Source organism: Nyctereutes procyonoides, unplaced genomic scaffold (genome assembly GCF_905146905.1).
Source record: "Nyctereutes procyonoides isolate TBG_1078 unplaced genomic scaffold, NYPRO_anot_genome, whole genome shotgun sequence".
NCBI lineage: Eukaryota > Metazoa > Chordata > Mammalia > Carnivora > Canidae > Nyctereutes > Nyctereutes procyonoides.
Window position 1 is genome coordinate 56611025 of NW_026575043.1, and position 14443 is coordinate 56625467.

The window sequence follows — 14443 nt, forward strand, 5'->3', positions numbered from 1 at the left end:
ACCCACAGGGTACAGAGGGAGAATTGAGGTTGCAAGAGGCATTGAGATATAAAGACAGGAGGGCAGTGCCCAGAGCCCCCGGATTCTTCCTCTAATTTGAGTAACACCCTGCTTATCCTATGCCCACACATCTGACCAAACAGGTACAAGAACCATGCCAGTCGGGAGGAGGCAGAGCTCATTCAGCAGATGAGCGCCAACATCAAGGAGCGTCAGAACATCTTCTTCGACATGGAGGCCTACCTGCCCAAGAAGAATGGGTAGGAGCTGGGAACTTATCCCACCCCTGCAGTGGGCAGACACCCAGGCCTAGAGTACTGGTCTGTGTGATTCCCAGCTGCCTGCTGGGGCTTGAGGTTGAGGGAAAGGAGGGAAGCAAGAGGAGACAGAAGGCAGATTCCTCAGATGTTTCTCCACAGAACAGGAGGGGGTCTCAGAGTGACCTTCCTGGGAGGGCTTTTGTAAGATCTGGTTTCCAGCACCTGCCACATGCGTGGTGCCACCCAAGGTCAAGAGAAGAGATGTTTTTTCCTAAAGAACAAACATTTGTTTATTTTATTTTTATTTTAAATTCTGGTATAGTTGACAGTACTGTATTAGTATCGGGTGTACATCAGCCGATGCTCATCAGCACGAGTTCACTCCTTCATCCCCATCACTTGTTTCCCCCCACCCCCAGCCCCTCTCCTCTGATGACCATCAGTTTGTTCTCTGTACTTAAGATTGTTTCTTTTCTCTCTCTCTCTCTCTCTCTCTCTCTCTCTCTCTCTCTCTCCCTCTCCTCCCCCTCTCTCTCTCTCTCCCTCTCTTTTCCTTTGAGAACAAACACTTCTTGAGTGCCTGTTGTATGCCTAGCATTGTGCTGGGGGCTTTTGAATTGTCTACAGCTTGGTGAGTCAGACCCAGGTATCCAAATTCTAAAAGATTCAAAGACAATTGGGGGTGTTCTGCTCAGGTGGCTCAGCCCATGTTTGGATGTAAACACTCTGACTCCAGAGCTTTTGTTCTTTCTGTCTTCCTCCTTTGGAGAAGTCCCATTTCCCCCCTCAGGTGACATCACTGCCACCTGTTCCAAAGCAAGATCGGACAGTGTTGTACTAAAACCTGGTGCAGGGATCCCTGGGTGGCGCAGCGGTTTGGCGCCTGCCTTTGGCCCAGGGCGTGATCCTAGAGACCCGGGATCGCATCCCACGTCGGGCTCCCGGTGCATGGAGCCTGCTTCTCCCTCTGCCTGTGTCTCTGCCTCTCTCTCTCTCTCTGTGTGACTATCATAAATAAATAAAAAATTAAAAAAAAAAAACCTGGTGCAGACTGCTAAGTGTGCTCCCATCAGTTACCTCTGGCCCTTTCTCCTGGTTTGGCCTACCACTAGCCAGAGGCCCTATCAGGAGGCTTACTATCCCTTTGACATTTAAAGCCATTCCTCTTGGCTTCTCTTCTTTTGCCATATTTGATGAAAAACTCTTTGAGTTGGGTAGTGATAATTTTCCATAGAATAAAACTGCATGACCCTTTTTAAAATTAAAAAAAATACATAAAAATATTATTTATTTATCCATGAGAGACCCAGAGAGAGGCAGAGACACAGGCAGAGGGAGAAGCAGGGTTCCCACAGTGAGCCTGATGCAAAACTAAATCCCAGGATCTCAGGATCACAACCTAAGCTTAAGGCAGATGCTCAACCACTGAGCCACCTAGGGGTCCCTAAAATTTTTTAAAAAGATTTTATTTAGTTATTTAAGAGATAGAGACACAGAGCAGGAGCAAGGGGAAAGGCAGAGGGAAAAGTAAGCTCCCCACTGAGTGCTGGAAGCCCGACGTGAGGCTCGATTCCAGGACCTTGAGAACATGACCTGAGCTGAAGACAGACGCTTAACCCACTGAGTCACCTGGGCGCCCCAGCATGACCCATTTTTACAGTGTGGCTCAGATACACTTTCCCAGCTCTAGTCACCTTAGTCCTCCATACATTTTACATTGGTTGGCAATCTTTGGCTTCATGTGACAGAAAACCCAACTCAAAGTGCTTACAAAAAAATAGGGAATTTATTGGCTTGTATAATAATAGAAAGGTGCAGATTTTGCTGTGGGTCTGGCTGGATCTTGCTGCTCAAGTAATATTGTTAGGCTCTGTCTCTTAGGGAGCTTTCCTTTTACTCTCTTTACTATGTGGGTTTTGTTCTTAGGGAGACTTTCTTTGCAAACTGGCCCCAGTAGCTCTGGGTTTGCATTCTGCTGGCTTACCAGTTCCAGTAGAGAAAGCCTCTTTGTTTCTTAGTAGTTCTGGGGGGAAAAAAATCCCAGGACTGAGTCTCATTGGCTTGTGACCAATGTGTCACGTGACCATCCTTAACCCAATCAGGAGGATGCACTGGTTTGATGGGCTAAGTGCAGCTCACTGCCTTACCCTAGGAACTTGGGGGGGGGGGCGGTGTTGGTGGGGGGATGATGGATCTCTGAAGGGAAATGGCACTGCTTTTTCAGGAAGTATACTGTATCACTAGGCAAAAAAAGAAAGATGTTCTTTTTACACCTCTGTTCCAGTTACACCATACTGGAAATGCCCCTAGAATTTACTCAGAGCTAGAAAGAAGACTCTTCTGTTTGCTTTTCTCCTCTGGACCTTCTACTCATCCTTCAAAGTCTCATTCAAATATTGTCAATTAAATGAAGCCTTTCCAAAACCTCTCTCCCTCTGTGGAATTAACCCTTCCTCTCCCAAAATTTCATAACCATTTATTTGTACTTTATTTGTGCTATTGGAGTACAGGCTATTGTAACAAAAGCCTGATGATGCAGGGCCTCCAGCAAGCTGGCGGTTTCTCTTCTCACACAGCAGTCCAGAGGTCAGAGGACCAAGAGTGACGGGCTCATGGGGTCATGTGAGGACTCAGGATCCTTCCAGTCCAGCTCCCTGCCTCTCCACTCTTCAGGGAGTTGTGCTCATGTGCATGGCCAAAACTGGATTACACCATCACATCCTCAGGAAGTGGAGGGCAAGCAGATCCTTTTTACCAAAAAAAAAAAAAAAAAAAAGTTTATCATTCCCCAGCAAAGCCAAAAACACACAAATTCTATAATCTAGAAATTCCACTCCTATCTCTATAGCCAGTGGAAATGAGTGCTTCTGCCCTCCAATAGACATGTATATGAATGTCAACAGTAAAGAATCCAGACACAAAAAGGACACATCACATGTTGCATTAATTTTTTTTTGTATGAAATGTCCAGAATAGGCAAATCCATAGATGGAGAGTAGATTAGTGGTTGCCAGGTGCTGGGAGAAAGGAGGAAAGGAAGTGACTGCTGATAGGTATGGGCTTTCTTTGGGATGATGAAAATATTCTAGAATTAGGTAATGGTGACAGTTATATAATATTTTGAATATACTAGAAACCATGAAGTTGTATACTTGAAAAGGGTGAGGTCATAGGGGTGCCTGGCTGGCTCACTCAGAAGAGCATGTGACTTTTGATCTCAGGGCCATGAGTTCAAGCCCCACGTGGCAGCCCGGTGGCGCAGCAGTTTAGTGCCGCCTGCAGCTGGGGGTGTGGTCCTGGAGACCTGGGATCAAGTCCTGCGTCGGGCTTCCTGCATGGAGCCTGCTTCTCCCTCTGCCTGTGTCTCTGCCTCTCTCTCTCTCTCTCTCTGAATAAATAAATAAATAATCTTTAAAAAAATAAAACTTTAAAAAATGGGTGATGTTATTTTATATGAATTACATCTTGATTAAAAAAAAAAAGTGTTCACAGCAGCTGTATTTCTATTAGCCAAAAACTGAAAACATCTTAAGTGTTCATCAGTAGTAGAATGAATAAGTAAGTTGTCGTATCTCCACTGAGTGGAATACTATACACAGACAACATGAATGAGTCTCACCAACATAATATTGAGGGAAAGGAGCTAGGCATAAAATATACTGTAGGTATACCTATAAATATACTGAAGGTTATACTTCAGTTTTAAAAATAACCCTTTTAAAAAAAATAAAAATAACCCTTTTTTTAAAAAAAGATGTTATTTATTTATTCATAAGAGATACACAGAGAGGCAGAGACACAGGCACAGGGAGAAGCAGGCTCCCTGCAAGGTAGCCTGATGCAGGCCTTGATTCCCAAGACCTTGGGATCATGACCTGAGCCGAAGGCAAATGCTTAACTGCTGAGCCACTGAGCCACCCAGGTGTGCTAGAGAACCTTCAAATTGACCTAGAGATTGTACACGTGTTCACCTCACTGGTTGAAATTTAGTCACATGCTCACATTAGCTGCAAGAGAGCCTGGGAAATATGGTCCCTAGGCCAGCTAAAATGGGGGAAATGGCTTGGTCATGACTGTTGTGTGTCACAGTTGTAACATACTCTAGTCATTCTCACTCCATGTGAGAATTTTACTGCTAAGTTTAGCACTCTATTTTCTAACATCAGTGCTTAATGCATGCTTACTAAGTTTGAATGTTTTTGGTTGGGGCCCACTCCCAGGGCTGGTAAGGAACAAGTCGGCACTCACAAGTACTTTCCTTCCAGGCTCTACTTAAATCTGGTCCTTGGCAATGTGAATGTGACCCTTCTCAGCAACCAGGCCAAGTAAGTATCTCAGACTCCCACCTGGCTTTAGGGAATCCAGGCATTTTGCTTTTTCAACTCAGAAGAAATGAACCAAGCTAGAATTTTTGCATAAATAGAAAACATTAAGAGTTGGGCTCTGGCTCTTAGTTTTTCTGACACTCTCTTTTCTGTGGGGAGACCATCCTCAGAGGGTTACTTCCTTCTCTTCATGCAGTTGATACATTGGGTAAACAGAACTGCTACTTTCCCATGAGAAATGGGCCCTGCTCCATTCCACTCCTTATAACACCAGTTCTCCTGGGCAGCAGGCAGTACTGTCCATCTGAAAGTGGTCAGTTCTGGGGGTAGGAGAACTCTGGTGTTTTTGTTGCTGTAGCATCCCCATCATCGGCCCAGAGATCTACCCCAGGAGTCCAGGGACATGGGAAGCTTTGCATATGGGTCCTCTTTCTCTAATCGATCATCACCATTAATTCAAGACCAGAGCTTTCCTTTGGGATCAGAAGGTTCTTGTGGGCAGTGGGTGGTGGTAGGTGGAGGATCTAATGGGGCTGAGGATTCTGCCTCAAGATGAAATATGGTTATATTACTGAAACTATAGTTAATAGTTATATGACCTTTCCTGGGGGTGTTGCTCACTGCAGATTTGCTTACAAGGATGAGTATGAGAAGTTCAAGCTCTACCTGACCATCATCCTGCTCCTGGGTGCTGTGGCATGTCGATTTGTCCTCCACTACAGGTAACAGGAAGTGTGGTGGTGTGTGTAGACATGGGGGGGGGGTCTCTTGTATCTGCAGTGTTTGGTAGGTTGTAGGTAGAGAAAAGCCTTTTCTCATGAGAAATAGCAGTCCTGTCCACTCTATATCTGTCTAACAAATATCTACTGAAGCCCTATTGGAGAGACCTTGTAACTCTTGGGAAAGAGCCCAATGGCATACTCATGCAATGGAATATTATTCTAGTAATAAATCGGAGTAAAGTATTGATACGTGCCACAACATGGATGAACCTTGAAAACATTATGTTCAGTGAGAGAAGTTAGTCACAAAAGGCCACATATTGTATGATTCCATTTATATAAAGTATCCAGAACAGGCAGATCTATAGAGATAGAAGGCAGATTAGTGGTCAGGAGCTGGGTGGAAGGGAAGTGGGAGTGGGCACTGTTGATGGACATGGGATTTCTCTTCTTTCTTTCTTTCTTTCTTTCTTTCTTTCTTTCTTTCTTTCTTTCTTTCTTTCTTTCTTTCTCTTTCTTTCATGATTTTATTGATTTATTCATGAGAGACACAAAGAGAGAGGCAGAGACACAGGCAGAGGGAGAAGCAGGCCCCTCACAGGGAGTTCAATGCAGAACTCGATCCCTGGACCAGAGTCACACCTTGAGCTGAAGGCAGATACTCAACCACTGAGCCACCCAGGTGTCCCAGGCATGGGATTTCTGTTGGAGTGAGGAGAATGTTCCAGAATTAGGTAGAGATGATGAATGTACAGCTCTGAATCTATAAAAAGTAATGATTATATACTTTTTAAAAAAGATTTTATTTATTCATGAGAGACATAGAGAGAGAGATTGAGAGAGAGAGAGAGAGAGAGGAACAGACACAGGCAGAGAGAGAAGCAGGCTCCATGCAGGGAGCCTGACGTGGGACTCCATCCTGGGACTCCAGGATCACCCTCTGGGCTGAAGGCGGCGCTAAACCACTGAGCCACCTGGGCTGCCCTGATTATATACTTTGAAAGGATGAATTGTAGGGTATATGAATTATGTATCAATTATAAAAGTGGGAAAGAGATAGAGAAAAAGGAAAGAAAGAAGGAAGAAAAAAAGATCATAGACTGTCTGGGTTTGAATCCTGGCTTTGGGACTAACTGATGGTTACCATGAGCAGGTTCCCTCTGAGAGCCTCAGTCTCCCCATCTGTGAAATGAGGGTGACACCAGGCTTTGGTAATGCTGCGCATGGAGAGCTCTGCCCAGCTCCTGGCACCAGTGGTGCAAGTGAGAGCTCGGCTACTGCTTTGGGAGCAGAATGGGGCCACACTGCTCTGAGAGGCTGAGTTCAGTGGGTACAAGCTGCCCTGCCTCAGGGGGTTTTATTTCTCCCCCTGGCCATGGGTTTTCTGCTCTAAAGGGAGGCAACCAAGTACAGCTTGGGTGTTTGGCTCACGTGTCAGGGGGTTATTTCCTGGCAGGCTCTTGGCTGGGAGTCCAGTTTCTGATCTGGCCACTTGAATGTCCAGACAAAGGCCCTTTTAGGTCCTGGGCCCATGCCTGCTTGCTGCCTCGGGCCTGGCCTGTTTCCCCAGAGGGTAGAGGCTGCACACACCAGTACTGTCTGCTCACATGCCCCTCCGGAAGGGATAGAAGTTCTTGATGTGCAACCAGATTCCCTTGCACCGGGACATCTGGGGCCCTCAAAGGACAAACATATGGTGTGTTGTCAAGTTTTAAAGTTCAGTGAGGGCCTGGGTATTTCAGTTTCTCCCCACCCCTTTCTGTGTTCATTTCCTGGGGCTGTTGGAACACAGCACCAAGAGCTGGATGGCTTAGAACAACAGAAATCTGTTCTGTCGGGGATCCCTGGGTGGCGCAGCAGTTTGGCGCCTGCCTTTGGCCCAGGGCGTGATCCTGGAGACCCGGGATCGAATCCCACGTCGGGCTCCCGGTGCATGGAGCCTGCTTCTCCCTCTGCCTGTGTCTCTGCCTCTCTTTCTCTCTCTCTGTGACTATCATAAATAAATAAAAATTTAAAAAAAATAAAAAAAAAAGAAATCTGTTCTGTCACAGTTCTGGAGTCTAAGAGCCTGAAATGAAGGTGCTGATGGGACCACACTTGCTCTGAAGGCTCTAGGGGAGGATCCCGCCTTGCCTCTTCTAGCTCCTGGCGGTGCCAGCTTCCTTGGCTAAAAGCTGTCTCCCTCCAGTCTGAGCTTCATGTACTTCGGTCTCATTACAGAGCCTTCTTCCCTGCATGTCCCTGTGTTTCTCTCAGGGCCTTCTTATGAGGACACCAGTCTTTGAACTCAGGGTCCACCCTAATCTGATATGACCTTATCCTAACTAATTAAATTTGCAAAGACCCTATTTCCAGATAAGGTCATATTCTGCGGGCCTGGGCGGATGTGAATTTTGAGGGAACACCTAGTGTATATTCTGTGGGTTAAAAATAGGACAGGGGAAGGGGGCTGGATGGACAGCTCATCTCCGTTCTGCCTTCAGGGAAGTTTGTCCTGCTGTTTAACCTTGGGCAACTGAACTAACCTCTCCCCACCTCGGATCCTCCCCATATGAAATGAGAGTAATGGGAGCTACCTGGTAGGATGGCCGAGAGGACTGGATAGGTTCTATTTGCAGTATTTAGACTAGTGCCTGGCACATAAGTGCCATCAAAGTGTGAGCAGTTGTGATTGCTGCCATCATTTTGTGCTAAGGCTGGGTGGGCTGGAAGAGATTGCAGCTTAATATCCAGTGCATCCAAGGAAGAGGAGTCTCTTTCCTTTCTTTGCCCCCTTGGGATGGCTTCCTTGCTGGGTGCCCCACCGAAAGGCCCTTCTATGGTGCCTCTAGGTCTGGAGCTGGGCTGGGCATGGCCAACGTCCTTCAGAACTGTGGGTTCTAGGTCCAGCTCTGCCTCTCCCAGACTGTGTGACCTTGAGTAGAGCCCTTTCTACTCATCTTTTTATGGCCGGAAGACATATGCCCATGTTGCCTGGTCCTTGGGAGGCTTTGGTCAGCCTGCTGGAGAGTGTGATGCTTCTTTCTTCTGCCTCAGGCCAAGAGGCTGTGTCTAGTTAGGACTGTCCTCTATCAGGATTGGGTTTTGAAGCTTCAGGAAAACTGGTTGGAATTAAGCTCAGGTTAGTTGGGTTTGGGTTTGGATTTCACTCCTGGCCAGCTCACTTTCTCTCTCTGAGCCTCAGTATCCTCATCTGTAAAATGGGAAGTTGTACTGTGTTGGTTTGTGTTTCCCCCAGAAGCAACCCCCAGGGTGAGCATTTGAGTGCCAGTGGTTTATTTCAGAGGCAATCCCAGGAAACATTGGTAAGGGAATGGAGAGTGAGACAGGAGGGGCTATCCTGTAGGCATCTGGAGCCCAGTGCTGCTGGAGAACTGAGGGAAGGCATGGGACATGCCTCAGTTATCCCACTTGAGGGGCGGCTAAGCAAGAATATTTATCTTCCAGCTGCTGTTGTTCAGGGGAGTTGAGGACTGCTGCCAGAAGGTGTTGATTCCCTGTCCCTCCTGATCTGCTTCTCTTCACCAGCAGAATGAGCTCTGAGGGCCTGAGAAAGCCCCCAGACATGCCAGGAATTCCAGATTCCAGCTGCTGGGAGTTAGATAGACGGGCATCCACTTGTGACAAGTGGATCTGCCACAAGAAGCAGTCCTGTGGGGTTGTTTGAGGATCCAGAGAGATTGTCCGTGTAAAACGCCTGGCGCATTGCAAGTTCCCAGTAATTAGAGCTGGCCTGGTGTGGCCACCTGAGTCATGATCCCCAAAGATGTGCTTGTTCTAATCCTCAGAACCTGTTACCTTACAAGGCAGAACATCTCTGCAGATAGATTAAATTAAGGGTTTTGAGAAGAGATTATCCTGGATTATTCAGTGGGCCCAATGGAAGTACATGGGTCCTTATAAGAGGGAAGTAGGAGGGTCAGAGTCAGAGAAGGAAACATGATGATAGAAGTGGAAGTCATGGTGATGCCATGCCATGAAACAGGAATGCAGGCACCTCTAGATGCTGGAAAAGGTAAGCAAATGGATTCTTCCCTAGAGTCTCTGGAAGGAAGACAGCCCTGCTGACCCATTTCAGACTTCTGACCTCCGGAGCTGTAAGAGAATAAATGTGTGTTGCTTCCAGTCACTAAATTTGTGGTATTTCGTTACAGTAGCAACAGGGAGCTCAGACACTCAGGCCAAGCAGGTTGAGGCCGGTGCTCAAGCATGTCCCTGCAGTGCTGGGGCCATACAGCTTTATTTTTATTCCCCCTCTTCACTGATAAGATATAGGAAAGGACTAGTGAAAAACATGCTGGTAAGCACGACTCAGCCTGGGCCTGCCTCCTGTCTGGAAGTGAGCTCAGAAGTCAATGTGTAAGTGATCCTCTGCCCTGAGGAGGCTGTCCCCACCCCAGCACCCCATTCAAGTCAAGCCTTTGGGGCAGCCCGGGTGGCTCAGCAGTTTGGCGCTTGCCTTCAGTCCAGGGCGTGATCCTGGAGACCCGGGATCGAGTCCCGCGTTGGGCTCCCTGCATGGAGCCTGCTTCTCCCTCTGCCTGTGTCTCTGCCTCTCTCTCTGTGTCTCTCACGAGTAAATAAGTAAAATTAAAAAAAAAAAAACAAAAAAAAAAACAAAAAAAACAAGTCAAGCCTTTGACTTCCTCAGAGTTAAGGGTCTGGGACTCACTTCTCAAACTTTGGGTACTTTGTGATACTTCCCAAAATTATAACAGGGAATGTATGTAGCCCTCCCCGTGTGCTAGGCCCCATTCTACATGCTTCATATATTAAACTCAGCTGATGCTCACAAGCAGCCTGCACGGGACCTGCTATCATTCTCCCCACTTCAATAGAGGAAGTGATGTCACAGGAGAATCACCAACTTGCCTGTGCTCCCACAGCAGGGAAGAGGCAGACCAGGGATTTGAACTCAGGCCCTGTGTTTCCAGAGTCTATTCCTGACCCTCCCAAGACTGTTCAGGAGGGCTTGGGGTTGAAAGTGTGTCATCTGTGGTCACAAAACAGGGTCACATAGCTTAAAAGACACCTTCCAACTTCTGCACTTAGTATTTGAGTCACCCCCTTCCATTTCCGTCCGAGGGTTATCATAGTTGTCGTAGTTCAGAGGTAGAAATGGAGGAGATTGGGAGTGTTCTCCCTCCCCTGTGCAGACACCTAGCACCCCATACGGTCATCTCTGTTTCCACGCTGAGTGGATGTGTATGGCACTAGGAGGTACAGAGGCGCTTCCATTTGGGGTGGAAGATATAGCCTTCTTTAGAGCCAGTGGCAGGGGAGCCTTCTGGGGGGCTTTCTGTCATTGGCTCTGTCCCAGGATCCTTCACCCCGGAATATTTGGGTAGGGGGCGAACCTTCGAATTTTATAGACAGCAAAGCTGAAGCCAGGGAGCCCTGTGACGAGGTCACAAGCCGCGTTTCTGCCAGTTCTTCCCTCTGATCAGGGCACAGCAACAGTTCCAGCCACTCTGTTCTGTTGGCCTCTAAGGGCCTTCTCTGCCAGGCTCTGGGCTATGGGTACCGTAGAAGAGGCAGGGAGTTCTTAATTCATCTTACAGACAATTCAGGCCATAAGAATTTTTTTGTAAGTGCAAGAAAGTTTATAGATGTTTTAAGGGGACAGAAGGAATTTACATTTAGACAGTTTAAAATAAAGTATGAAGCTTTCTACTTAAAGTTCTCCTGTTGCCATCAGACAATAAGAATTTAGAAGGGAGACAGGGTATCCTAGGCTGTGCGCTCAGGGGAGGAGATGAAACCTCAGCTTGAGCCTTAAAGGCAAGTAGGATTCTGGTGGAAAGGTGAGGAGGGGCACAGGCATGCGAGGTGGTGGCCCAGCTTCCTCTGTCTTCCCCAGATTGGTGGGTGTTTCCAGAGGTGGCCTGGGTGGGCGGCCCTCATCATGGTTTGCTGTTCTGTTGCAGTGCAGGTGAGAGAGCCATCCCTGATTCTCATGCCTGCTCTCCTTCCTGGGGCTGTTTCTCTCCACCAGGGTGACGGACGAAGTTTTTAACTTTCTGCTGGTGTGGTATTACTGTACCCTGACAATTCGGGAGAGTATTCTCATCAGCAATGGCTCAAGGTAATTGGGGGCCCGGCTTTGGGGGGGGCATAGAGGGGCCAAGGGGAGATCTGTCATGGAAGGGATGCAGGTGAGGGCTGTCGACCTCAGCCTGTGTTCCCTTCCTCCACGGAGGGGAGAGGTGTCCGTGACTTCAGAGCCATGGAGGAGGAAAACTGTGTCAGCTGCTGCAGTGTCACCTCCTGTGGTCCATCTCCTGCTTACAAAAAACTCTAACTCAGATGGGTTTAACACAACAGGAAATTTGTTTTCTCATATCAAGGAACAGGTCCGTTGGGACTGACTTCAGGTCAAGCTTAGTCCAGGTGCTCAGACAGTGGCATCAGGACCCACTTTCTCTCCACCCCTCACCTCTGCTGTCTACTGCGCTGTCTTCATTCTCAGCCTCCATGCAGAGGCACCCTGGAGCTCCAGGCCCACATCTTTATTTCCAGCATTCCCAGCAAAATAGGGCACATTGCTGTCTTCCAAGGGTCTTCCTGGGTCACATGGGCACTTGCAGAACTGATGCCTGTCTCTGAACCAATCACTGTGGCTGGAGAATGCACGGCTGTGATTGTTCGAGCTTGAGCCTCACGTCTGCCCCTGGTGACAAGAGTGGATAGTCCCCCACAGGGAGTTGGGGAGGATGGAGGACACGTGGTGAGGGGCTTGGTTCAAATCTGCCCTGTTACCCAGGTGGTGCTGAGAAGGAAGACGGCCAGACTGGGGGGTGAAGCTTCCTCGGTTCTAATCCCACTGCTGTTCCCAAGCAGCTCTGCAGCCCTGGACAACTGATGTCCCCTCTCTGGGCTATTTCACAGCCCTCTGGGGAAGTGTGTCTCCATGGTGCTGAGTGAATCACACAACCAAGGGTCCCCACCTCTGAAGGCCTGCAAATACAAGGAACCTCTCTATTTTGTTATTCTCCTTTCTACCTCTCCTATCTCTGAGTGGAGAGTCTGGGGGCCCAGTTAATACCTTAGACTTGGCACCTACAGGACCCATTCTCCATAGGTCTGATTCCCTTTTGGGGTAGCTGTTTCATCTGTGTGTGCCATGCTTGTTCTGTGTTTTTCCCTGAAATGGAAAGTAACAATCTCCCAGCCCCTTCTTGCTTCCTTCCTCCTGGACACTAGTAAGGAATTGTTATGAACTGTGCATTTAGGACTGGGGGCATCTGCAAACCCCTAAATAATTTGCCACCTTTTCACTTTTCTGCCCAGTGTTCTCTTACGGCAGATCCCTGCTCTGCTGGGCCTTAGCCTGAAGGTAGAGCCTAGAGGTAAGGACCAGGGGCCCAGTGATTTTTAGTTATACAGCCCTATATAGCCTGTAGCCTGTTAGAAGAGATCAGTGTTTCTCAAACAGCATGCATTCTTGACCCATCCTTGTCATTTTTACCTTTTCCATGTACCATCTGGATGATAATTTTCACATTTTAAAGCAACCTCTCCCTTTTTTTTTTAACTTAAGTACTAGTTTATTTTAAAAGGAAATTTTATTTCATCACCATACATGGAAAACCAGCATTAGTTGCAGGAAAGAGGAAGTAGTGTAAAAATATCCTTTTGTTTTCTTCATATAACTTATTGGAGTCAATTATTCTTGCTTCCGGAAGGCTCTGAGCCTGAGGCCTGCTATCTCTCTGTGCATGTACATGTGTGTAAAAAGGGAAGATTAGTGGATCTTGAGAGACATTTTTTTAAAAAGATTTTATTTATTCATGAGAGACACAGAGAGAGAGACACACACACAAGCAGAGGGAGAAGCAGGCCCCATGCAGGGAGCCTGACGTGGGACTGGATCCTGGGACTCCAGGATCATGCCCTGGGCCAAAGGCAGATACCAAACTGCTGAGCCACCCAGGTGTCCCTTGAGAGGCATTATTGAAGAGATTCTCTCCTTGACTGAATCAGGAGAACAAAGAACTGAAAAGATGACCTCTCACCATGTGGTTCAGTATCAGCTAGTGTTACGTTGGAGTGTCATCTAAAACTTGGTGGTACATAATACCCCATGCTTTGGGAAACACTGAAGTAGAACATCTTACCAAATAAATAACATTTATAGTCTTCCTTAATTTTAGTGAATAGTATCTTTATGCTTTTGGGTGTTGTCGGAGGGGAGTCAGGATGGTAGATAGTGGGGGAAGAGGGCCAAGGCAAGTGGCAAGGCCTCCTTGTCATGAATTCTCTTCCTGGCCCCATGGGCTTACTGTCAGTCTTAAGTTTTATCCTTCTGCTGGACTCATATTAAGAGTCTTCAGAGGCATGCTACAACTCTAACTGTCACTAACACATTAGTAAGAGTTACTCTGGTCAGCTCTTTAGTGTACAAGCTGTAGTGGGAGGGGGTGTGTGTGGTTACCAGGAGGAAAGGAACAAGCCTGAGTGGAGGTCCCTGCAAGTGTGGGGCACACCAGGAAAATGGGGAGGGGGACACTGGGGGACAGAAGTGGGGTTCCAAAGCCAGGCCTCATTTGCCTAACACTTCAGCAAGTATCTCAAGTCGTAATGGCACTGTTCCTGTGGGCCTATCTCTCTGGTCTCACTTGGGGCAAGGATTTGGATGTGGTGGCATCTGGGATCTGGGATGGATAGGGTAGGCTTGGTGCTTTATCTTCTGGAATGACTACAAGAGCTGTGGCTCATTAGCTCAGCACAATAATCAAATCAAGTTCCTTTGCAAACCCTGCAAATGAGGGAAACTACCTGATAGGAGTACACATGACGGGGGTGGGGGAGAGGCATATATAGGCATACCTTGTCTAACTGTACTATGCAGATAATGTGTGTTTTTACAAATTGAAGGTTTGTGACAACTTTGTGTCGAGGTCTATCAGCACCATTTTCCTAACAGTATTTGCTCATTTTGTGTCTCATGTTTTGGTAATTCTTGTAGTATTTCAAACCTTTTCGTTATTATTGTATGGTTATTAGCGATATGTGACCAGTAATTACAGTTCACTGAAAGCTCAGATGATGGTTAGCATTTTTCAGCAATATATTTATTTTTATATTAAGGTATGTGCATTGCTTTTCTAGACATGCTATCGCAGACTTACTAGAC

The 14443-nt window shown here is 47.2% G+C and overlaps 1 protein-coding gene across 6 annotated transcripts in view; it reads left to right on the forward strand.

The window, feature by feature from the left end:
- The window catches only part of TMEM120B (transmembrane protein 120B), a 44836-nt gene that overhangs the window by 20839 nt on the left and 9554 nt on the right, over window positions 1-14443 (forward strand). For 4 of the 6 annotated variants that reach the window (XM_055322154.1, XM_055322152.1, XM_055322150.1 and 1 more), the window contains exons 3-6: window positions 144-260; window positions 4526-4585; window positions 5212-5307; window positions 11303-11392. In XM_055322154.1, the coding sequence (XP_055178129.1) occupies window positions 144-260; window positions 4526-4585; window positions 5212-5307; window positions 11303-11392 (363 nt within the window). The remainder of the gene's footprint in view (window positions 1-143; window positions 261-4525; window positions 4586-5211; window positions 5308-11302; window positions 11393-14443) is intronic. The other 2 variants (XM_055322151.1, XM_055322155.1) reach the window with 1 other exon arrangement.